Source organism: Centruroides vittatus, unplaced genomic scaffold (assembly GCF_030686945.1).
Source record: "Centruroides vittatus isolate TY-2023 unplaced genomic scaffold, ASM3068694v2 scaffold_1172, whole genome shotgun sequence".
Taxonomy (NCBI): domain Eukaryota; kingdom Metazoa; phylum Arthropoda; class Arachnida; order Scorpiones; family Buthidae; genus Centruroides; species Centruroides vittatus.
Genome location: NW_027122672.1, coordinates 223,634 through 248,484, shown reverse-complemented (window position 1 = coordinate 248,484; position 24,851 = coordinate 223,634). Strand labels below are relative to the sequence as shown.

Here is a 24,851-nt window from a genome sequence, read left to right as displayed (position 1 = left end):
AACACCTCAAAAGGTATACAAATTAATAACATTTGGTACGATATAAGAGGGAGTGACGTAAAAGTAATAGGATAAGGCACGTCACGATATAGTAATGTGGTTGTGGTGTCCATATAACTTAATGTTTAAATAAATCTTTGTAATTTTTAAAATTCACTTGTAAGTTAAATAATTTACATAAGTAATCATATAAATTTTTAATTATTTCTTGTAATTTTTTACAATAACGAGTCAAATATCAATTTGTTTAGTTCTAACATGTCAAGATTGGATACTGTGGAATGTCACACGTGTTAAATTATTAGAGATTCTACATAATCTTTATTCATTTGATGTTAAATTTGGGTTAGTTTTTAAACTGTAATTATGCAATTATTCATAGATACTTTATGATAATAAGTAGAACATTGTTTTGTACAGTCCTAGTGCCGAAGAGGGATCAAAATTTTACATTGTTCTGAAATGCACGTGCAATAATAAAATTAGTTAATAAAAATTGTTTAATCATCACAAACTTTTGGATGTTGGAAATGTTGACTGAAATTTTCAAGCCTACTAGCTTAGGATTACAGACAAAGGAATAATTTAAAATATGGTTTTTGGGTTATTTAAGTATCAAAATCTTTGTACAATATTTCATAAAGCATCTTCATTACTATAAACTCATAACCATTAAGGTTCCTTTCACGTTACAAAGCTATTCGCAGTTTGGCCATGCTCTGTCGGTAGTCTGATCAAATATTTGTCAATTGTTACAACATAAATATTTACATTAAAGGTACAAACACTACCACATATTCAAACATGATCCGAACTCTGCAGCAACCCTAGTAGACTGGTTACCAAGTCAATTACCCAACATACTCTCTAATGTCAATCGTAACCAACAATCAACCATTCTAAGGACTGAAGAGGGGTCCAATAAGACCGAAAATGCATTTCCTTTAATAAAATATACATAAATCAACTGTTCCTTGTGTGATGTGTTACTGAAGAAAGAAAGCCACTAGCTTTTAATTCTTTAAAGTCTACAAAAAAAACCAGTAACGGAAACCTAATTAAATAAATATTTACAATAAGTAATCCTCAAGTCTCGGTCAGGAGAGTTATTGAAAAGAATATTTTATTGTAGCAAGATGTACCAGTAATGCAGTCGTTACGTCTTAACGCCAGTCAAAAATTAACAGCCAGTAGTGTGGGTTACATACAATTGACATTTTTACATTAAACTTTTATCTATATGCATTTATATACATTAAAACATTTTTTTTTGGTAGTGTAAGAGAAAACTTAGTCAGAGCCATTCTTATGCTGCCGAATACAGTTCTTTTCTGAGTTACGTAAGATTGTTACTAACAAACATAGAACACAAACTATCGGGCTAATCTTAATTTTTGATAGTGCTCAGAATAATAATAAATAGAGAAATGTTGATTTCATACAAGCTGGAGTATTCGTGATTACAAACTAATCAAATATCTGAAGAGTAATCTATGAGAGCAAACAGAACAGTGTAACTGGACTAAATATCTGAATAGGAACTTACAGATCAAAAACATCCAGCAGAGAAATTTATTCTGAAAAGCCAAAAACCATTGTTTATTGAATAAAGTTCTCTGCTGGAAAAGCACGGACAGTTTCGATTTGTAACGTCATCTCAGTTTTGGCTTTGTCAATGCACTTTGTCTGAATAGGTTGTATCCGACCAGACGGTAAGAAGCTCTATATTGTGGATCGAGCCGAACGTTGCCAATTTTTAATTTTCTTGTATATTGTCTCAACCTCAATTAAATGGTTTCTTGTAATATGGCCACGATAAAATTTTACACATTATCTAACTATCAGTTATAGTAATTTTAACAGTAAATAACTCAAAAACGACACAATATTCGTCACAAAAACATTTATTTTTAAGATAACTTATAACAGAACTCTAAGATATAATGAAAAGAACAGACTCACGACTATGCTCCATTAATATAGTGTTTTAATTAAAAAATAAAACAGCATCAAATCACCATTAGATAAAACCAAGACATACAATTGAGTTCATTAAATTTTTTTAAATTTTATCAATGAACGACAATAAATTTGCTATAAAAAATAATTTTTTTCTTTTAATGAGTAACTAGCTACAACTTTTCTCTGAATTTAATTTTACGATTATTATTTGTGCCTATAATCATTGAAACTCTCCTAACAATTTACGAATTACAGAAATATAATACTGTATTTAAAATACAACTAGAGTTTATAGAATGTTCAGTTGCGTAGCGAGGGGGGTGCAAGGGGGTGTATCACAAACTGGGCACCCTCTGCGAGTGGCACCCAAATGGTCTCCAAGACAAACTATATGTGTTTCTGGAGAGGGGAGAGGGGCACCAATAAAGTGTCGGGTGCCAATTATGTTCACTATGCCACTGAGAATGTTTTCACATTCTATAAACTCTAATTTCACTCTCCAGTTTTACTATTGTCCTTATATAAAAACATAGCGCGATGAGACATTTCTTCTTAAACTGAAAGCTTGCTTGCACGCATGTCAACTGACAGCTATTGAATCAAACGAGATTAAAATTTAACGAGAATTTTACTGGCCTCCGAAAGTCGAGCGCATTCAAATTTTAATCAAACTTATTTAATTTCGTAATTATTATTGTAGCCATTTTAAAGTTTTATTATTATTATCGTATAGGTAAGATGCTTAAGATTTTTTTAATGAAGTTAGATATCATAATTATAAATTAATCTTATAAATTATAGTCAAAATATAACTAAAACCCCGATTATTTCTTTGGCTACAGTTCAGCTAATTATTAATTAAATTACAGAATTAGTCTAAATGTATAGAGAACTGATTAATCATCATCATCATGGACTATGATTAGTAATTACTACGCACGGGGAGGGAAAAACACGGCATAACAATTCTTAAACATAAAGCGAGACCCAAACGAGAGGAAAGATTCATAAGAAAGACAAAAAGAATTATACATAATTAAAATATTTTTAATTTCGAAGTGTATATTGAAGTAGAATTGAGGTTAAATGATAAAATAATGGCAGAAAGGCTAAAAGCTGTACCATTATCCTCCAAAAATACTGCATTTTAAGTTAAAACAATCTCACAATTAATTGATACTTAGTAAAAAGAATCCGAGAATTTAATTAAGAAGATATTTTATATTTATCAATCAAAGAATTGAAATAGTTTCTTCTACTTATGAAACAAAACTGCAGTTTCATGCTGATAAAACAAATTAGATTAGAATTATTTCATATCTATTGTCCTTGAGAGGATATTATTTGAAGAGTTAATATCAGAAGATGCAATGAATATTTATAACATAGTTTTAACTTACATAAGTTATTATTCCCAAGAAAAATATATTAAAATTTATGGATATATTTACATACATTCCATTATAATTATTATTACAGATTAATAATAATTGTTTATTCAAAAAATTCACATATAAATGAAATTTATGTATAATGATACACTTTTAATTATATAAAATTCTATAGATTTAAAATAAATCTTATTTCATAATCTTTCAAATTACTAACTACATAATAAGATTAATTTGAAACATAATCCAAAATTATGGTTTAAATTAACATATTTGCATTGTTAATTTTGACGTGTGTTGAAATATGAAGGTTTTATAAAATAAAATCACGATAATCGGCACGAATAACGAGAATAGTACGGTGTTTAAGTTCATTTAATTAGAATAATACACACAAAGTCGTTACGAGTCTAGGAACTACAGAACATTAAGAAAAAAAATGAATTCACATTTATCTCTGTGCAAGTCCAATTGTATCGTTTAAATCTTGGAATTCTCCGTTCCACAATTGAAATGCTTTCTCGTCAAATTTGAAACTGTGAATCATTCTCAAAATCTGTGCATGGTGCATGTTTGACACTATACCTCCTCACAAATTAACAATCAGGGATGCAATCCCTTATCATACAACTAAACAACTGTCTTACATTGTGTAGCACACTCATAAAATCGTATTGTTTCTCTTAAAATCACACAAATTACAAAGAAATTAGTTTCTCGGACCATCTCCAATCTGTTACGTAACTAGCATTGCCACCATTACAAAATCGCTAACCCGGACGGTAGGTTGGGTTTGTTTGAACAGAAGTTCCTGACACATGCGCAATTCATTTTACAATGTAAAGGAAAACGTGCATGCCAGTTCTAAATCTGTTACAGTTAGGGACTAGGGACGTGTGTAGGAGTAACGTATGTAACCTAAATTAAGAAAGAAAGAACAGATAATTTAGCGCCATAGAAGATGTGTATGGACGTACTGTACAAGCAAAGAAAAAAAAAAGGTTGAGAGGAAGGTTGTACGTTATACGTCGGCATAAACAGACTGACATGGCGAAATGGCAGATGAGTTTCAGTGAGTGTGAGGTCTTTTGCTGTTCAAATGGTGTAAATTTATAAAAATATTTGCAAGAACTTTGTTTCATCGTAATTTTACAATTTCTACGAAATTCCCAGACAAAATTAATAGTTCATCTGGACAGTGAGTCAATTCCTGGACTGTCCGGGTGAAAACCAGACAGATGGTAACACCATACGTAACCATTCAGCTCTAAAATATTGATATCTTCAATCACACAAAAGCTATCAAGAGCAAGGTTTTATATAAGTGGAAGAAATGAAACAAATATCAAGAAACAGTAATTAAAAACTGTAAAGAAAGTACATGATAGGCATGTGTGCAAAATTTGTGTATACTGCAATGAAAGATAATAAACTACAGTCGTTTTCTACTCCAATTTCAATAATAATTTCTTTTCATAATATACTGACTTTCTCTTATTAAAAACAACACGCAGGTCATATTTTTATACACCAATGTATCAAAAACAAACAAATTTATTAAATGATAAAAATGGACGACGCATTTCACTCAAGTAATAAAACACAGTAGAAATTATGGCACGATAATACACATCACAAGTGGGTCCATAAATTACTGTGGATAAAATGTTGATATAGAGTAACTAAAAAAAACACTAATCTCCTGTAAAAAAAACTTATTTACATTAAGCAAACTCAAATAGATTAGAACTTCTCCATCCCATAAAGATATTTCCATAAAAATTGATCTATGACATACTTTAGCATAAACAAAACTTTAAAAATCTATTTAAAATTTATTTCGTATACTAGTACTTTCTATATATTAACAGGACTTATTATACTGGAAATTATGAATGCAGATATTCAGTCTTGCAGATCAAAAGTAATGTTCTTTATTTAGTTCACCTGAACACAAACACTTTAAACATGTGTTTCGGACTTGTTCGTCCCTCCTCGGCAGGCCTTTAAACGACACTTTCTACAATTAACAATAAAAACATTTCTCGGTACAATTATAACTAAAATTAGTTAAAAACACAAACATTTCTCGGTACAATTATAACTAAAATTAGTTAAAAACACAAACATTTCCCGACAATAAATTTAAAAATTCTTACAAATTTCTGTATTTCCGATCTTCTCTACATTTCCGCCTAAACTCACGATCCACAGCAACCATAGAATTTTACACATTCCTAATTTTTATACATTAAAATCAGTTTAAAACGATAAATTTAATTATTATCTAAAATTATTATTTCAATTAACTTACTTCTTTTTGTTTATTCGTTTCTACTTAATTTTGATTCTAATACGTTCCCATCTCATCTTTTATACCTCTTTCTCCCCCCTTTTTATAATGCTTAACCATGATTGGTGGATCTCTCTACCATTGTTGTTATTCATTTTATTAGTTTGCCTAATTATATTTAAATGCTCATACAGTTGTCTTTTTCTTTTTTTCTGATTTTTACCGTATTTAGATCAATTGCACAACCTTCTGTATTACAATGGTCAGCTACTGCCGAATTTGCATAGTTTCCTCTGATTGCTCCGATATGTTCACTTAATCTTATTTTTAATTTTCTTTTAGTTTCTCCTATATATGTTTTCTTTGGATTACAATTACAATCAAATGAATACACTATTCCTTTCTCCTCTGTTATATCATATTTTTCTTCTTTTCTGTAACACAATTGTTTTTTAGTTGAATTTATTTTTTCCTGTATTAAGTTGATTCTATTTTTAATTACATTTTTAATTCTTTCAAATAATTTTGGAACCTATCTTAATTTAATAAATTTTTTCTCTTTATCTATTGATTTTGGTTGTTTGTCATTATCTAGTTTCTCAAGCCATTTTTTATTATTTATACATTTTGGGTAATCGTTTAAAATAAACATTTTAATTATCTCTTCTTCTTCTTGTTTTTGTGTTTCTATTTCGCTCGTTCTTTGCCTTATTTTATTCATATACATTTTAAATATATTATATTTCGTACTGACCGGAATCACAGATTTATAATTAATTATTTTGGGTATTTGTATTGGTTTAACATATTTCTTGTAAATTAATCTATTATTTTTTCTTTCTATTGTTATATCTAAGTAATTTATACTATTCTATTTTTCTTTTTCTAATTCAAATTTGATATTCTCTTTCGTCTTATTGGTCTTATTTATAATTATATTTTCACTTGTTTTCGTTTTACCAAAAATTATTATGCAATCATCCACATACCTGCTGTAAAGTTAAATACCTTCTATATTTTTGATCTTTTCATCTATTTGTATCATTGTTATTTCGGCCAATTTTGGACCCATACGTGTACCCATAGGTATTCCTTCTGTTTGGGTGTAGAATTTCTTATCGAACTGAAAGCAGTTATTTTTAATTACAATTAGGCACAATTTAATTATCCATTCTGGCGTATTTATTTTTCTTAAAGAATTTTCTATATCTTCTATTGTTATGCTAGGATACGTGTTTACAACATCGAGTGATATTAACTTTTTATTTTCATTAATTGTTATATTTTTTAATCTATTTAATAAGTCATCCACATTTTTTATACTATACTGAGAAACTTCTAATAAATTTAATTTATCCTTTAAATTTTTTTCTAAATTATAATACACATAATTTTTAACATCTATTAAAGGTCTATATTTAATAGGATTTTTGTGTGTTTTTACCCTTATGTTAAATTTCGGTGTTCTGTTGTCTTCTCTTTTTATGTAGTTGATGTCTTCTTCTGTTACATGCTGTTGTATTTTTAAATTTTTTAATTCCTTTTCTAACGATTTTATTAGACCATTTACTGGATCTTTGTTGAGCTGTTTATAACTTCCTATAATCTGTAAGACTAAATATCTGCATCCATAATTTCCAGTATAATAAGTCCTGTTAATACATAGAAAGTACTAGTATACAAAATAAATTTTAAATAGAGTTAAAAAGGACAAAAAGGCACAATAATTAAAACTTTAAAAAATTTAATGTATTTATAGAATTTGATTCTTGTTTATATATAAAATATGATGTTTCTCTATAAATACATTAGCCTATATATTTACACTTTTCAGGATATAATTTAAGGAAAATATTTAGACAAACATTAACATTTTCCTGTAAAATTGTATTTCAAAATTTTGTCTATATTAAATATTTCAATGACAATTCCCAAACCTTGGTTACATGCATAAATTTTATACAATCAAATTAAATTGGTGCAAATTTGGAACAACAGATACAGCAAAGAATATAAATCAAACTTAAAATGTTTTTACAGGAAATAAAGATCACAAAACCTAAACAAAATGGTTTCAATTTTAATAAAAATCAAAACTATTTCTGTTCATTCACCTAATTACCAAAAGTACTTGCAATTAAAATTTATGTAAACAAATATGTCTTAAGTCAATTATGATCTTTAACAGTAAAGAGAGCTTATTTTATGTTTAATGAATTTTAGAACTCTTAGCAGAAGGTCTAAATATATCAATTGCAATGCAAGTAATTTTGTCTAATGTGTTGAAATCTGAAAATTTTTAAAGCATACAGTTTAAAAAATGAAGAAAATAGATGAAAATCGTGATGTCGTTGTGAAATGGAAACTGGTTTTCTTTAATTAGAAGCTTTTTGAAAATTTCTCTAACATATTCTAAATATTCAGTATCGAACAAATAAACATCTCAAATTCCAATAAGTTTGTAAAGCCAAACAACTACCAGATTATATCACATGGATACTGGCATAAACAAATTCCAGATGATTCCAGAGCGGTCGGTATTCATTTCATACCAGCTATTTGAAATTTGTTAGAGAAATTTAGAAACTTCTAATGTCAAAAGTAAAATTCTTGAAAATTCTGAAGGTCATCTTTAGTTTTGATTTTATTAACAAAATATTATTGAAGTTATACTGGGTTGGGTTTAAATAAAACATTGCACAGTCAAGCTGGGACTATCAATGCAAATACATATAATTACAAGATTCCAACTTCTTTTCTTTCTTAAAATATCCAGCAATGCATTGTGTGGCTTTCCCAGCTAAAAAGTTAAAGCTGTGCCCAGGGTGATATTTTTGTAACCGCTACAGCACTGCGACGGCTACTTTGGCAATGCCCAAGTTGGGACCAACACCATCTGTAACAAGGAATCCTCCGAATAATTATTGTCGGAAAAATCTTGTTCTTGAGAGGTCGAATCTTTGGGATTCGACCTCTCAAGAGTCAGGTTGTTTGAGAGTGCATTCCTAAGCAGGTGGTAAACTCCACCTAAGACTAAATACGGCCATCACACCGATAGCAAACAAGTACCGTGAGGGAAAGTTGAAAAAAACTTTGAAGAGAGAGTTCAAGAGTACGTGAAACCGCTTCGAGGTAAACGGGTGGGCCTTCGAAAGTCAAAAGGCAGGGGGGTTCAGTCGGGACGCTCGACCTCAGATCAGACGAGATTACTCGCTGAATTTAAGCATATAAGTAAGAGGAGGAAAAGAAAATCTTGTTAATTTTGAAGTTAGAAATGGATTTTATAAAAAATTGCAAATACTAATAATGAGTAAAATCTTCTTTTAAGTCCAAACCCACTCGAGATATGACAGGATTCCCCCTCTATCTCCTCCTTGACTTTTAACCATCAAAAATTTAATTGCATTAATGCCTCTTAATACACAAATCTCCCTACAAAATTTCAGAAATTTTCAACAAAGAGAACAGGAGTTGTTATTAAGCTTAAGTGGGTGAACAAAATCATGCCACATACATACACACTAGCATCCATACATGTAGAAAACACTCCCAACTTTCTGTGCATTTCTCAAGGTTTCACGGTTTCGGAGTCCGAAAACTTAAATATTTAACCAACTGCCATACTTTTTCTCTGTTTTATATTAATATATAACATCCAGGAAAGTAAAATTAAGAAATTTGTAGACTGAAAAAATTTTTAAGCACTTATATCCTCAGATTCTGATGAACCAATATTCTGAAAGACTATTTCAGGTTAGAACTAAATCACATTAAAGTTTTATGTTATAATTATAGAAGGAATAAATATAAATGAAGCTTATAACTGGTCAGTATTTAACAAATAAGCAAATGGTCTCATACCATAAAGTTTATTTTTATTGTCAGATTTGTGATTAATTTAAATCATTATTTCTGATAAGAAATTACTTCTTCAACAAAAGACAGATGTAAACATTTTGACAAGACAATGTCTCGTCTCTAAAATCGCACCGCTGTCAATGGCTGGACACCTTAGAGGTATGAAGGAGTACTGTACATGTCAGTAGTTGCAATTTGGCACAAAATATTTGGTGCCCAAATCATGCACACACAAAAAAACCAGACTTGTAGGTAGTCTGGGAACCGAGAACTGGATCAAAATAAAATACAAAATGGTGAGACTGTTTCTACAAACAGGCGTGAGTGCGAGATTTGCGCATGCGTTGCTCGCACTCTCCAAGACAGTCTTGTCCCAAGAATGGCTTTTTTATTATTATTGTTTTTGAAAATATCTTTTAGATTTAGGCCATTAACTTTTATCTTAATCAGTTTAACATTTTCTTCTATAATAAAACAGACAGTTCTTGACTTACTGTATCAATATATCATCTATTCCTAAACATAATGGAAAACAGCATAAAATAAGGTTTAAAATTAAACCTGCACAAACTAAAATGTATTGTAAAAAATTAAAGCATACGTGTCAATTAGAGAATGGACATTTATCTAACTATTGTAAGGAACAATACAAAACTCCTGCATTATTCTCATAACAATCGTGCTGCTTCAAACTTATTTCGTCTAATTAAATCTTATTATTCTTGCAAACAAAACTTCAAATGAGTAAAAAGAAGAAAACAAATATTCTTTATTTGCCAGAAAAAATTTTCTAATCATCAATGGGGATCAGTCAAACTCCATTAGAGAATTATTAAATCATCGTGGTTATATTTCTATTTGCCCATCGAATCTTGATGTCCAAGTAATTAACCTCCATGTAACTTTCCTGATCTAATTCTAGTGTTAGTCCATAGCTGTTGTTGTTAAAAAACTGTCTAACACCTCCCCTGTATCAGGTTTAGTTCTCCAAATAATCAAAATATCATCCATATACCGGGTAGAACTAAAGATATTGGATTTTAAATTTACTAACGCCAGTTGTTCCGACTTATTAAAACAGATTTACCATCATTTTTCACTAAATAAGGCAGATTAGAGAGACAAGATAGGTATATACTTGTCTGATGGTAACACATTCCAGGTTGTCTCTCATCAGATATTGTGCAGAATATGTAAGAAATTAGTTATACCTTTTGTTCGTTATTAGAAACGAGAGCGATCCGTCCTTTATACTCTTGACAAATGCTCCAAGTTTCATTAAACATGCATTTTCCTGGCATTTTGATGGATAAATGAATTTCCAAACAGGCAAATCACTAAATAGAGGAATGAACCAGTGTAGAGGTGGTGATACTTTTCGAACAAATGAACTGATTCCTTAGTTATTCAAATAAATAATTTTCTGAACTTTGACACCTTGATTCTCTTACAAACTACAATTGTTATTTGCTACTTAAGATTGCTACTACTTTCTTAGCTGTTATATATAACAGAGGAAAAATATAGCAAAGTCAAAAATGATCCTTCCTTCGAAGGTTTTTCATTTTTGGATTCGAGGACCTTGAAATGTCAAAAAAAAATGCAAAACGGGGCTTGTTTCTTTATATATGGATGTTTGTGTGTGGGAGAAACAATTTTCTTCACCCATTTTGAAGCTTAACTCCCATGCCTTTTGTCAAAAATTTCTGAAATTTCTCAGCAAAATTTGTGTACTGGGGGATTGATGATATTAAATTTTAATGGTTAGAGGTCAAAAGGGAGGAAAAAGTTAGAGGGGGGATCATTTATCATATTCCAAGTGGGGTCAGACCTAATGAAGATTTTAGTCGTTATTAGCATTTACAATTTTTTTTATAAAACTTGTCTCTACCCTCAATATTAAGCTTTTTGCCATTTTATAATACAGTAGAGCATCGATTATCCGACCCCCAATTGACTGTCGCATCGGTTAACCGACCGCGTTCTAGTTGTCAAATTCAAATGTCTGCTAGTGATGTGGCGCTGCAATATTTGGCTATGTCTTGGCTACTTTAATATTATTTTTATTAAATTTTTGAGTGTCTTAGCTGGAAACACTGGCTCGACCATGAAAGGGAAACCAGTATTTAAACTGGGCTTAATTTTCTATTTTTTCTTTATTTCTGTATTTATTTTGTGCAAAATAAAGAAATAATTTAACGATGATTATTATTTTTAAAAAAATTTGTTAGGCTTAACATCGATGAAAATTCAACGCAAAGTAGGTTAATAGCGATATACTAATGTGCTTATTACATGGGATATACTAATATACTATACTAATAATGTATTTTTTCATACTTTTCGGTTATCTGACCAACCTCAGTCCCCAACTGAGTCGGATAATCGATGCTCTACTGTAATTAATAATATAAAAAGTGATTGTAGACTATATAATTTCATAAAATCCTTAGAATTTGTTCTGAAGTATTTTCAAATAACAATCAAACTTTACGTAATTGCATAGTTCGACCAGAAAAATCAATAAATATTTATATAAGGTCTTCCTTGAAAAAAAAAAAAATTTATTATAAGACGAGTTTAATTATTTTTATAAATTTTTCCAATTCATTTTTCCATTAAATTTACTAAAAATTTAAATCGAAACATTCACAATTGGAATATTTACACTTGTGACTCATATAGTCAATGAGTCGTTTACAATAGGAATATATTCTGGTAATCCTTTTTTATGGATTCATTTAAATAAACAACTCACTAATAAATCACCTCAGCTCTAAACCATACTGCTCTACTCGTAACTATTACTTCTTGAATTGGGTGTTATTTGAGGACAACCACTAAAGGGAATAAAAATTTGCTAAGTTTATTATGATTGAAACAACAACAAAACACTTAAACTTTATTTGAACATACAGTAAAAAATACATTTCGGTACGTCTGCCAAAATTTCGGCAGTGGTGACGACACCGAACGGAACGTGCAGATTTTCAATTTACAATAAGCCTTATCTTCCTTCAATAGACAATGCACTTACTATTATAGGATTCTATCTATGACTTTTTATAAATATGCTCTTTACGATGCCAAAATTTAGAAAAAGAATAAAGCAAACTGTCTGTCGACATTGAAGTTGCATACTTGCAAAATATTTAATTAAATACGAATACTTTCGATATTACAAAATGTCATCTTCGGTCGAGTGTAATTTGAATGGTATATGCCGGGGGTGGAAAACCTGTGGCACGCAAGGAGAAATCATCTGGCAGGTAATGTATCATACGAATTTGATTTATCGTCTGTCTTTTTCAATCGTCCTTTCGGTTTATCATACGATCGTCCATTTTTCAATCGGCTTTTTTACATGTTTATTTAAATATCATTTTTCCGGGTCTAAAAACTTCGGCACTCAAACTTCTCTACGGCTAAGCGTGCTTACTATAAGGCACACGAGCTCAAAAATGTTTGCCACCCTTGAGGTATGCCGAAAATGACATTTTGTAATGTCGAAAGTATTCTTTTTAATTAAATACTTTGCAAGTAAACAACTTTAATGCCAACCAACAGTTTGCTTTATTCTTATCATAACTTTTTAATCTTGCAACTACACTGTTCATTAGGGGGTGCTTTTTATATGATGCTTTCAGCTTCGATAAATCCAATTGCGGTCACACAGTATATCTGTTTATCCCTGTAAATTTTACAGCAAATTTATTTAGTGTTTTCACACCAACTTAGGATTCGAGTTTACTATACTAGATCTCGTTACCGGTGTTTTAATGTGCCGCCATTAACCCGAATAAGTATGAAATTCGTAATATTTTGGATTTTGTCTTATTAATTTACTGGGTTAATTTTTAAATTTGTTCTGTGAATATTGTGCCACTAGATATTAAACATGACAAATAAAATGAATAATTTTTAAATTTCTTAACCAATGTTTTAAAATTAAATTTTATTAGGCAAATTTTTATGTAATTTTAGCAAAAAATGTGATAAAATTGAGATATTACTATCCATTTTATTTTATTTTTTACATCATCCAAAGTTCTTAAATAATTTTAATGAGTAATCAGATGATTTGTAGCAGAAATAATTGTTATTTATGAAAGGTCGTCAATAACAATTATTTCTGCTGCAATTGTATTCTGAACAATGCTTTGATGTTATCTAATAAAAAAAAAGTACATTCTCCCGACACAGAAAAAAACTTTTCTTACTCCGACGTGTTACGCATCTGAATTAACTAAGTCAAATGAAAATTGAATATGACTACTTATACTAGAAAAAGTTTACAAAAAACTTTTAATTTTTCGAATATTTTAAAATCAAACTTTTAGATTACAAAATCTACTGTACATTTTAAAAATGCTTTATTGGAGCAGAAAATACATCACAAACTTGCTCTCGAGCTCGACGAATGTTTAGTTTTTCTTTACGTAATTCGTAAAGGTACACGTTCTGATAAAAAGAATAAAATTATTTTTCACAAAATTCTTGAACTCTCTCTTCTTTTGTAAAGCCTATTAAAAAAAAAATGTTAGAAATCCAAAGCATTCCACCCTTTAACTTCAAAAAGGAAAATATCAATATTTCTTAGAGTTTCTCTTTTTTAGATTACAAAACCTCCAAAATTATCAATTGAAAAACTACTGATAAAACTGATGTACGTCTTCTATCTACATTACGACAGAAAGTAATGTAATGATAATTATGCCGAAATAACCAAATGGGTCGGACTAATTCCAAAGACTCCCATTAAATCGGTTGTTATAGGAAGAAAACAACTTGGCACAGAAACATGATGCTATTGTCTGTTGTTTTTTCTGAACCTCCCCGAATTTTTTTTTTCAAGTTTTTGATTAATGTGCTGTCCTCTTTAAATCTTGATACACTGATCTTCAGTTGATTTCTGCTATTTCTTTTACTGTTTTGCCAGCAGCATGTTTGTTTTATATTAACCCCTTTTCGGTAAGGAATAAAATCACTTTTCTTTTCCATTTTCTTATACATTGAGCTATTGAAATCATTGCCATTAAAGCATATAAGTTTCCTTATGCAAATTATGCTAAATTATTAATCATAACACCTATAGATGGTTTGTATTAATCTACATAGCTGTATGGGAAACATGGCTAAAGTTTCGAGCTTCTTTAAATCAGTTTGCTAATATTTTGTTCACAGGGCCATAGGGCATTGAATTACTACTACATATTTTAGCATTTATAAGCAATCAATTATAAGCAATAAAACACTAACAGAAGTTTTATCTTTGTTACAAATTTTACAATGTAGAATACAAAAAAAATATATAGAAATAGCTATAAATTTGAATTATTTTACAATTACAATAAGCCTTACTAAACTTATGAGCAGAATTGGCGATGTACTTTTTGTCCTTCTATCACTAACTGAATATGTGAACACTAGGTTTTCGCTCTCAGGAAGTCTTATTACAAATTATTGATGTAATAGGAGAAATCACAGAGATGAACGAACACCGGTTATTTATTGTAACAATGGTATGCATTTCGGACAGTCGATCTGTCCCTCTTCGGCCATTCTTATTACAAGTTGTGAGTTAGTGGTGTCTAAAATAACCTTTTATAAAGTTTACATTATAACTGTTATGATGTATAAAATCGTTTCGGTTAATGTTACCTTAGGTAGCCAAGATGGCAGTTCGTCTCTAATTCCAGCAAGGAAACAGTGGGACGCACGTTCTAACCTAACCTAACCTATTGTAATAAATTACCATAATTATTAGCAACCAAATTATTAGAATAGGTTAGGTTAGGTTAGGTTAGGTTAGGTTAGAACGTGCGTCCCACTGTTTCCTTGCTGGAATTAGAGACGAGCCACCATCTTAGCTATCTAAGGTAACATTAACCATCATTTTAATTTAATTAGTAATCATAACTATTGCAGGATCATCTACAGGAGTGACACATGATTAATTTTGCATTAGTTTGGCCTTCAAAATGTGGGATTACTCCAAAGGCCAACACCACACTCTGAGAATTAGCCTTTGAAAGCATGGCACCCTACAAACTCAGTTTTCCATATACGCTAAAAGTTTTTTCCAATCACAATCATCACTGAAGCAATAAAAAGTGAACATACCAGTAATTTGCAAACTCTCTACACTAATATGAGAATGGCAAATTAATTATAACTCACTTCAATGGTTTATTTTATCTTAAAAAGTTATTCTTGTTACACAGAAGAAAATGAAACTGTATTTACAGAAAGGAAAGACCCTCCAAGTGTCACGCTTCCTAAATTTGTCAACTATAAAAAAGGAGATTTCATTTCAATTTATCACTACAATCACATCCAATATTAAATTTCGCACTTCTTTTTGTCGTAGTTGTGCGATGTCTTGACTTTATTCTTTTTAAGGAACTGAAGGTACTTTTACTGGTGACAGTAGAAACTAGGATGCATAAGGTAATAGCAAATTATGTCAAGGAATGTTTCTTTAATTGTCAAGACATTGGAGACATTATTCTGGTTCATTGACCTTCTCTGTACTTAGTTCTTTCTTGATCTGGTTGTCTGAGTCCAATATTTCAGCTAATTCATGCTGACATTAAAATGACTCAATTATTTGCAAAATGAAATTAAGGAATCCTGACTAGTAGGATATTATGCTTATAAATCATGCATTTCCTTATTGGTCATTAGTTGTGTTTAACTCTCAGTCAAACTTTTAAAGAACATTACAATAACACTGTAGAAATTGAAAGTAAAGTATTCTGAAGTTCTGCAACATTATAATATAATGCTGCAGAACTGCAAGCACATATTATGTGCTTGGAGCCACTGCCATATGACACATTCTTCCTGAACTCTTAAGTTCCTGACTCGCAACCAGTGACCAGTTACAAACTGCAATGAGCATAGATTATACAGTCACATGTCTATTAAAAATTATGGATAGTTGAAGCCTTGAGTTGATTCAAATTGTTCAGTCCCTTCCCCTCCAATCATGCAATAGATTATAAAAGACCTACTACTAAATAAGAAGAAATATGGTTTCAGCAAGAGGGTAGTCCACATTTTACTAGAGATGCAAGTATGCTATTAAACCAAGAATTAGGTCACAGTGGAGGACTTGATCAAACATTTCCATGTTCACCCAATCACTAAATTACTTTTTATGGGTCAAGGTGAAAATGACATTTCTACCATCTACTACAAGACAAGACACAAAACAGAGAATACGAGAAGGCCGTGCTTGAATGACCACCGAAATACACAGAGTTAAATAGTTTTGTAAAAAGAATAAATGTTTGAATTGTTGAATATTTAATACAAACAAAAACAGTGTAATAATTGCATTCTCATCAGTAACATCTGATCAACAGTTTCAGTCAACTCACTTGTCTGTCTGTAACTCTTAATAGATACATCCAGTGGTGATATTCAGCGGGTTTGCACAGGTTCGGCCGAACCCGTTGTTAAAATTTTCAGTTTCCCGAACCTTGTTAAACACACGGAACATTTCTCAGTGGGTTTGTTTTTTTTAAAAAAATATATTAAAATATACGTATTATACTCTGTAATACTACTAAACTAGGGCCTTATACCCCGTTTGCACCGAGCATTTCAATCTAGATTGTGAGCAAGGTCAGGGAGTATGTCTTGGTGCGATCTCTCTCGACCGTTTCAATCGAGGTTTAATTGCAATCAATTCAAGAGTGTTCTTGAAAGTAGATCCAGTCATAAGAGAGATCCAAGAATGCCATGCGCGTGAGACAATACAAGATGGCTGTGGAACACGTGTTGGGCTATGGACAGCAAAAGAAAAAGTATAATATATCTCGAGAGATGATGACATGTGCCTATTCCTAGAAGCGCCATATTGCGGTAAAGAATTTCTCTGCCTTAAAAAAAAAAAAAAAAAAAAGGTTGACAGCTCTAAAATACTATTGTTACCTGGCCTTCTCCCATGGCTCGTTACGTTCTAAATACGCCACTGATTGTTAGATATATGGTTGCAAGAAAAGGTATTGTATTTATTTCTAGCCAAAGCTTCCATTTCGTTTGTCGGTGATTGTCAGGGAAAAATTTTCTGCTAGCGAACCCCTTGTTAAATATTTCGAATATCACCACTGGATACATCATAAAGAGATGCTTTAAATAAAGTCTCTTATCTACCATAAAATTAAAAAATATGCATTTTTCTCTACGATTAATTTAAAATTTCAAAGCTGCCCTTCACAAAAAAAGGGCAGAGAGCAGCAATCATTGTCACAATGCTCCTTTGAAATTATATATATATAAAGACTGTTTGCATGACTCAAGCTGTTAGTTTATACGACTTAACATAGGACATACTTTATATGTATTTATTTAATTAATATGAAGAATCCATAAAAACAAATCCGAGAAAAGTTTTAAAACCTTTAATAAAAAATACATTAAGTGTAACCTAATTAAAATGTAATTTATTCAAGTTGTATTTTGTTATTTATCTATAAATTATAGTATAACGTTTCATCAAAATACATTTACTAACAAGTTAACCGAGCAAACCGGATAATAAATTAATCAGACAAACAATACTATCAATCCGGCAAATGTTTTTGAGCGCATTAAATAATCTTCACAGCAAGAATACTATAACCATTAAACAGAAAACTGTTACAAATTAAGATGCGTGGCATTGTTTTACAAAATGAACGTTAGAACGAAACATTCAGAACAAATATTTACCGCATAAAAATTTAAGAAAAAGTGACGACAAAGAAATTAATTTAAACTTCTTTTAAAATGAAAAATTAATTGTACATAAATATTTGAAATGCATTTTAAAACAGATCAATAGATGTCTTTGTCTTAAATGGAACATAAAATTTAAAAAAATCTTAGAAAGAGAAACATAATTCGAGCACTTTGGATTCTTGTCAATCTCGGAAATGTCGAAATTAAATGCTTTTATTTTTAAATACACCAAAAATTACAGACCATTTTTCTAATTAACATATTTTAAATTAGATTGAGAGAATTTTTTTGCATTGCTTAACCCGGCGATTGAAATCTAATTTATGTTTATTTTTAGATCAAGCGATCCGAGTGGTGAAAGCATCAATGTTCATCTATATATATATATAATCCGATTAAAATATAAAAATTCAGAAATAAAGGATACAGATTATTAAGTTAGAAAATTCTCTTATAAATGTCTACACTAATATTTATTATTCAATTAATTATGTTTTTAATTATATCATAAAATATAATTAATATTTATTAATACTCAATTATTGAAAAACCTATTTCAGTAATAATAATAATACAATAAACATATTTGAATTTTTACTTTATTACTCAACATCACAGAATGACTTGTGTTATAATTGTCATGAATGCTTTTTATTTAAATCTAGCTAAAGCTATAGTTTTTGAGTTTGAAAAATTTAGTATTTTATTTAAAATTCATTAAAGTGATTATTATTTTTTTTAAAAATAAGTATCAAACTAAGATAAAAGATTTACTCTATCCGGAAAAGATAAGGAGGATGGCAAATATAATAATTATGAAAGTAAAGAGCACACCTCCGATAGCCGTACGTCGTAGGGCTAAAATTTGGTAATAATAATTATAAAATCACTAATGACTGCAATCGGAGGTGTGTTATTGCGACGTATCGGGTAGTTAAGACGAAAGTAAAGAGTTGCCGCGTATAATTAATTACGTAAATATATAATTCAAATGCATAATAATTAGCGAAAATGTTACCCGTAGGTGGTAATCTATTGCAAAAACAAAGTTCAAATGGCATAACTAATACATTTTGGAGTTTTAGTGGAAAAAAGAAATGTTTATAATAAAAAAAAAGTAAGCTATTTTTTTATTTGTACATATAAAATTCCTGAAATAAAAAAAATATATTTAATAAATTATTATTATAAAATTTAATTTTGATTTACTACCAAGTGTTTTTTTTACCTATAGCATTTATAGTACAGATCAACAGCCTGAAGGGTAATCTAGCCCACTTGTTGATTCAATTATTGTTCATAAAGTATTAATAAAAAAAAATTTTTTTGTAAGAAAGTGAAAGGAATTTTATCTGTTATTTACCATCGGTTATATAAATCGGTATCATTAATCTTTATATAAAGCAATTATTAAAGATTATCGAGACTATTTTAAATAGTTTTAATGATTAATTTCACATATTTGACGACAGATTTTTAACCAATAGCTTAGTCATTTGATTTAACGATACGACAACAAGATTAACACGACACGTATAATTTTAATGAAATTCACAATAGCTAAACGTTGCAGAGGAAATATGTAGTACAAGTGTAACGTAACAGCTGTTTACGTGTAAAAATCAGCATTTAAAACATCCCGTAATTTAGTTACACGGAAAGTTTTAATACCGTAAAACACTTTGCCGCACCTCGATTATTTCTTTCCGAAAAGAAATTTAAAGAAAAAGATTTTCCAGAATTACGACGACAATACAACCGATTTTACACGATTTACAACTCGTATTGTAAAATTAAAAGCGGAAAAACTTATTCGGCACATTTAATTAGACTGTTTTACATAATTTAATGTAAATATTTTTAAAATTATTATTATTTATCACAGAAAAATCAACAAGTTATCATGTATAAACTGCAAACATTACATTTTATATTATTGAATGATTAAAAAAAAACTATTTAAAATCATCTTGTGTACATTAAATATAAAGATTTCAGCTGTTTAATCATCATCTCAACTGTTTATATTTGAAATATTGATCAAGCCTTTTCCACATTAAATTTATCATCATAATTTATTGCAGAATACTTAAAATTTTTTAAATATTTTCAAAGATACATTAAATATTTCTCCTTAAATCACTTTTTACATAAATTTATGTATTAAATTCCTTTATGTTCGTGTAATGTGTAAACAAATTGCAATTATTAATAATATATAATGGGAGAAATTAATTTAATTTTTGTAATAAATACCTGTAACAAGGCTTGAAACATTTCATACAATTCCCACGTCGTTTCCATGTTTTAATAGTAAATTATAAAGTTTTTAAATATACAAACACGTTAAAGTGCTATATTCTTTCTTCTCAACTCAACCACTCCCATGTGACTGAACCGTCTCTCACCATCTTTATTGATATAATTGGCGACATCTGTCGGATGATGACTTAATGAATAAGTGTTTATTTATGTCTTTAATTTAAAAAATAAGAAACAATTATCGGAAAATAAAATGGGCGATAAATTATAATTAATGTTATTTAATAACGTCTTAAATATTATTTACAGTATTAATATACGTTAATTTGTTTTAAATGGTACGAAAATTTTTTAAAACTTATAACATGGGCGCCATGTTTTACGTTGTCTTAAATGTAAAAATGGCAGATCAATCAATTTAATTTTTTTTAAAAAAAGCTGTACGTTATATCCGATTGTTTTTAAAATTCCTCTTCTTACACAATTTCGTACGTGATTTACTGCTTCGAGTTATCACATCCCGCTTTATCAGTGCGATAAGTTATCGGCATTCGAAACGAGTTTACTGAGGAAAACACTGTTTACAATTGCAAAATACTTTTGATTTTTAATTAACATAAATTATTATCTTACGCCACAAATCGTATTTTGAAGTGTAAATTTTACTTTCCTGGTGCTATATATATTTCTGTGTATATATATATATATATATATATATAACAGGGAAAGTATGGCGAACGGTCAACGCCTAGACTTTTACATTTTTGGACTCGGGGTGCTTTCAAACGTCGAGAAATAAACACTTTTTTTAAAAAATAAAACTCGTCTTTATCCTCAAAGTTAAGCCTTGTGCCATTTTATAATAATAATTTAAAAGTTTAAAAAAATAAACGTGTCTCGTAACAGATGGCGTTATACACAATTTTAAACTTTTTTGACGGGAAAGTTACGCAACTCGTTGCTGAATTTTTTTTTCGATGGAAATTGGATTAGTGACGTAATAAGGCAACGCAATATATAGGCGTTTTAGATTGTACATTAAAAACGAACGAGGAAACGGGTTCCCCCCCAAAGAAAAATGTCCGAAGTCAACATCATACATGGGGCCCCGTAATTCAAATTTGCCCGAGCCCCACGAAGCTATAACGCGCCACTCACCGTAATTCAATATCGCAGTAATATTTACACTTACTCGTCTTTAGTTGCGCAGGAGAAACTTTCCTCTTTGGCATCTTTTATCGGGTAGTATTATGCAGGGCTAGGGACCCCAGCCCAGCTGACGCTTTTGCGGGCAGTTTGGCATGGGTCAAGCCTTAGCTGGAGCATTTGCTGGCAGCATTTATGGCTTATTTTTGAAACTGCGGGCATCATCCTTCACCCTGGTTTCCTATTCGTCACTGCGACGGGGAATACGTAAGGGCTCCGAAGATGGTGTTTAGCGGGATCTTTGATCCCATCAAACTTTGAGGATTGCAGTATTATTAAGTCAAAGACACCACACAATTATATCAAAGTGTGTCATGTTTAATTTTGGACGTGATCGTAGCGATAAACTGAAATGATACTCCTTTTTTGTAGTTGACAAATTTAGGAAGCGTGACACTTGGAGGGTCTTTCTGTAAATACAGTTTCATTTTCTTCAGTGTAACAAGAGTAACTTTTTAAAATAAAATTAACTTGTGAAGTGATTTATAATTAATTTGCCATTCTCATATTGGTGTAAAGAGTTTGTAAAATACTGGTATGTTCGCTTTTTATTGCTTCAGTGATGATTATGAATTGGAAAAAAAAACCATAGTTTACATGCGAAACTGAGTTTATAGGGTGCCATTCTTTCGAAACTTTTCTTTTGAGCAACCCCACACTCCCAAGGCCAAAACAGCGGTGTGCTGTCCATGGAGGTGGTCCTACAATTGCACTAAAGCTTTGTTTAAATTGTATCATTGTTTCCATCGACCAACAATGCGAAGTACGTTTTGCACTCCCGCTAGGGGTGCAACTGAACATCGGCCACTGCTTCCACCAGTAGTCTCTTCCGATCTTAACCTTTTACTTTTCTGGCTGTTATGCATACGTAACAAATGAAAGTATTGGTTGTGTCAACTTTGACCTCTGTATTTTTTGCATATCTCCACGTTTTGGAATCTCATAAATCCAAACAAGTCAAAATTACGGGGAAAATATTGCGTGTGCAACTGAATGAGATAAAAATGAAATTTAAAAATTACTGTATAGTACAGTGTTTACACTATGTTGATGATTGATTAACGTTAACACTCATTTTCAAAATGATGGCATTCACTTCAGAATGACGTGTTTTATTGTAAAGAATTATTCTCGAAATTCTAATTCTCCAATTGGTATGCTATCAATGCTAGCGGAGTTATTGGCCCATTCTTCTTCAAAAAGAATGTCACTTCTGCTGCGTAAGTTGAATTATGGGAAAAGAAGTTTTATCCCAAAATGCTCGTTGGGCATAAACATTGTTGATCTGTGCGAGGCCCCATCACACAAAGCAAGTATTTAAAAACCTTTATGGCATGTTTCAGAAGCATGTAATCAGATTAGAATTACAAAAAATATGCTGGTAGCAGCATGGAGTGGTTGCCTTATAGTTCCATAAAAAGAAATCACATGGGTTTATCATAAAGAGTATATCACAATGCTCCTACAACCATTGAAAAGTTGATAGACACAATAAAAAAAAAAAAAAATAATGGTGATTCCAAGAAAGACCTTTATTACTGTTATTGAATGTTTCAAAAATTGGTTAAAAACTATTATTGCAAATAAATGTAGTCATTTTGAAAGCCTAATTCATTAAATGGCAATAAATTCTGTATAATATGCTTTTCGAATGATCTTTTTATCTCATATAGTTGGAAATTTATTAAAGTTTAAAGTTTTGCATAAACTAAAAATCATCCTGTACATGTTACATACTTTTATTTATTTTTACATGTAAATAGAAAAATCCCAAAGGATAGTTGATATCTACCCCTAAAATTAACAAATATACATAAAAATAAAGACAACAATTACATAAAATTAGTATATATTACATTATACATTAAAACAAAGAAGTATAAAAGTTCTCCAAAAGAATTTGTTTTTGAAGAACATGTGATACCCAGTTTTGGGCTACAAAGACCGACAGCCGGCTTAGGCTGTAAACGCTATTGGCGATCATTTGTGACAGCTGAACTTCTGAAGTAGTGTAGAAAATGCCTCGGAGAGGACAGTGAGCCATATATCACCAGTTAATGGCTGAGGAACGACACCGTATCCTGAGATGTGCAACCTCAGTTTGTCAATGTGCAAAGTTGCCATGCACGTTGGGCATAACACGAGTACCATCCAGAAATGTGTAAAACGACGGAGACAGGAACATCTGCAAACATGCCAAAGAGGGAGATCACACTGGCACATGGCAGAGCACACAGACCAGAAGATTTGCTGAACACCCTGTTGGGACCAGGCATGTGACGTGAAGCCACTTGTCACCATTAACCAGTACATCTGTCTCCACCCAAACTATTCACAACAGGTTGCACAAAGTTGGGTTGCAACAACAATGTGGCAAGCCATTAACCGCTCAACACGGGACTGAATGCCTGGCATGGTATCATCATCATCACAACTGGACCACCGAATGGCATTGGGTACTATATATGGATGAATATCACTTGTCTATGGAGGAATGATGGCCATGGACAGGTATGGCAGTATCCACACTCATTAAACTTATCACATGCCAAACAAGCAACTCAGTCACCTAATTTTGGGAGGCTATATCTCATAAAAGGTCACACGTAAACCATCAGTTTCTTTTGACTTTTTTTTACTTCTATGGGCATAAGATAGTTGTCCCAACTGCTTCATTTAGAGTTGCAGTTGTACCATTGTTGATGCATAACTTTTTCATTAATAAAGTGTATTTGTTAAAACTATTTTGTAAATCTCAAAATTAAAATAGAGATATACTCTTTTGTTTTGATTTAAATTTTTTTTCTATATACAGTCGACTTTGCATAAGTTGACACCCGGATAACTCGTCATTGGTCGGTTACATAGTGAATTTTTTGTGGTCCCGGCTGACATAGGCATTAATGTTATTAACCTTAAAAAACTCCGTTTACTCGACATCATTTAACTTGTCACCACTGGATAAATCAACATACTTTTTCTGTTTCACACTTTTTAGAATTCTGATAAGTCGACTCTCCACCTGAAAAATGAGTTCACACCACACAGCTTATTGTACGGTGTGAACTCATTTTTTCAGGAGGGGAGTCGACTTATCAGATGTCTAAAAAGTGTGAAACAGATAAAGTATGTTGATTTATCCAGTGGTG

General features: G+C 30.7%; 1 protein-coding gene across 1 annotated transcript in view; it reads right to left on the bottom strand.

The window, feature by feature from the left end:
- The window catches only part of Spt-I (serine palmitoyltransferase subunit I), a 40,508-nt gene extending 19,850 nt beyond the window's left edge, over positions 1 to 20,658 (bottom strand). Inside the window, 1 exon segment of the mRNA XM_067284362.1 lies at positions 20,491 to 20,658. Within this exon segment, the coding sequence (XP_067140463.1) occupies positions 20,491 to 20,538 (48 nt within the window). The 5' untranslated portion in view covers positions 20,539 to 20,658.
- Positions 20,659 to 24,851: the final 4,193 nt, after the last annotated feature.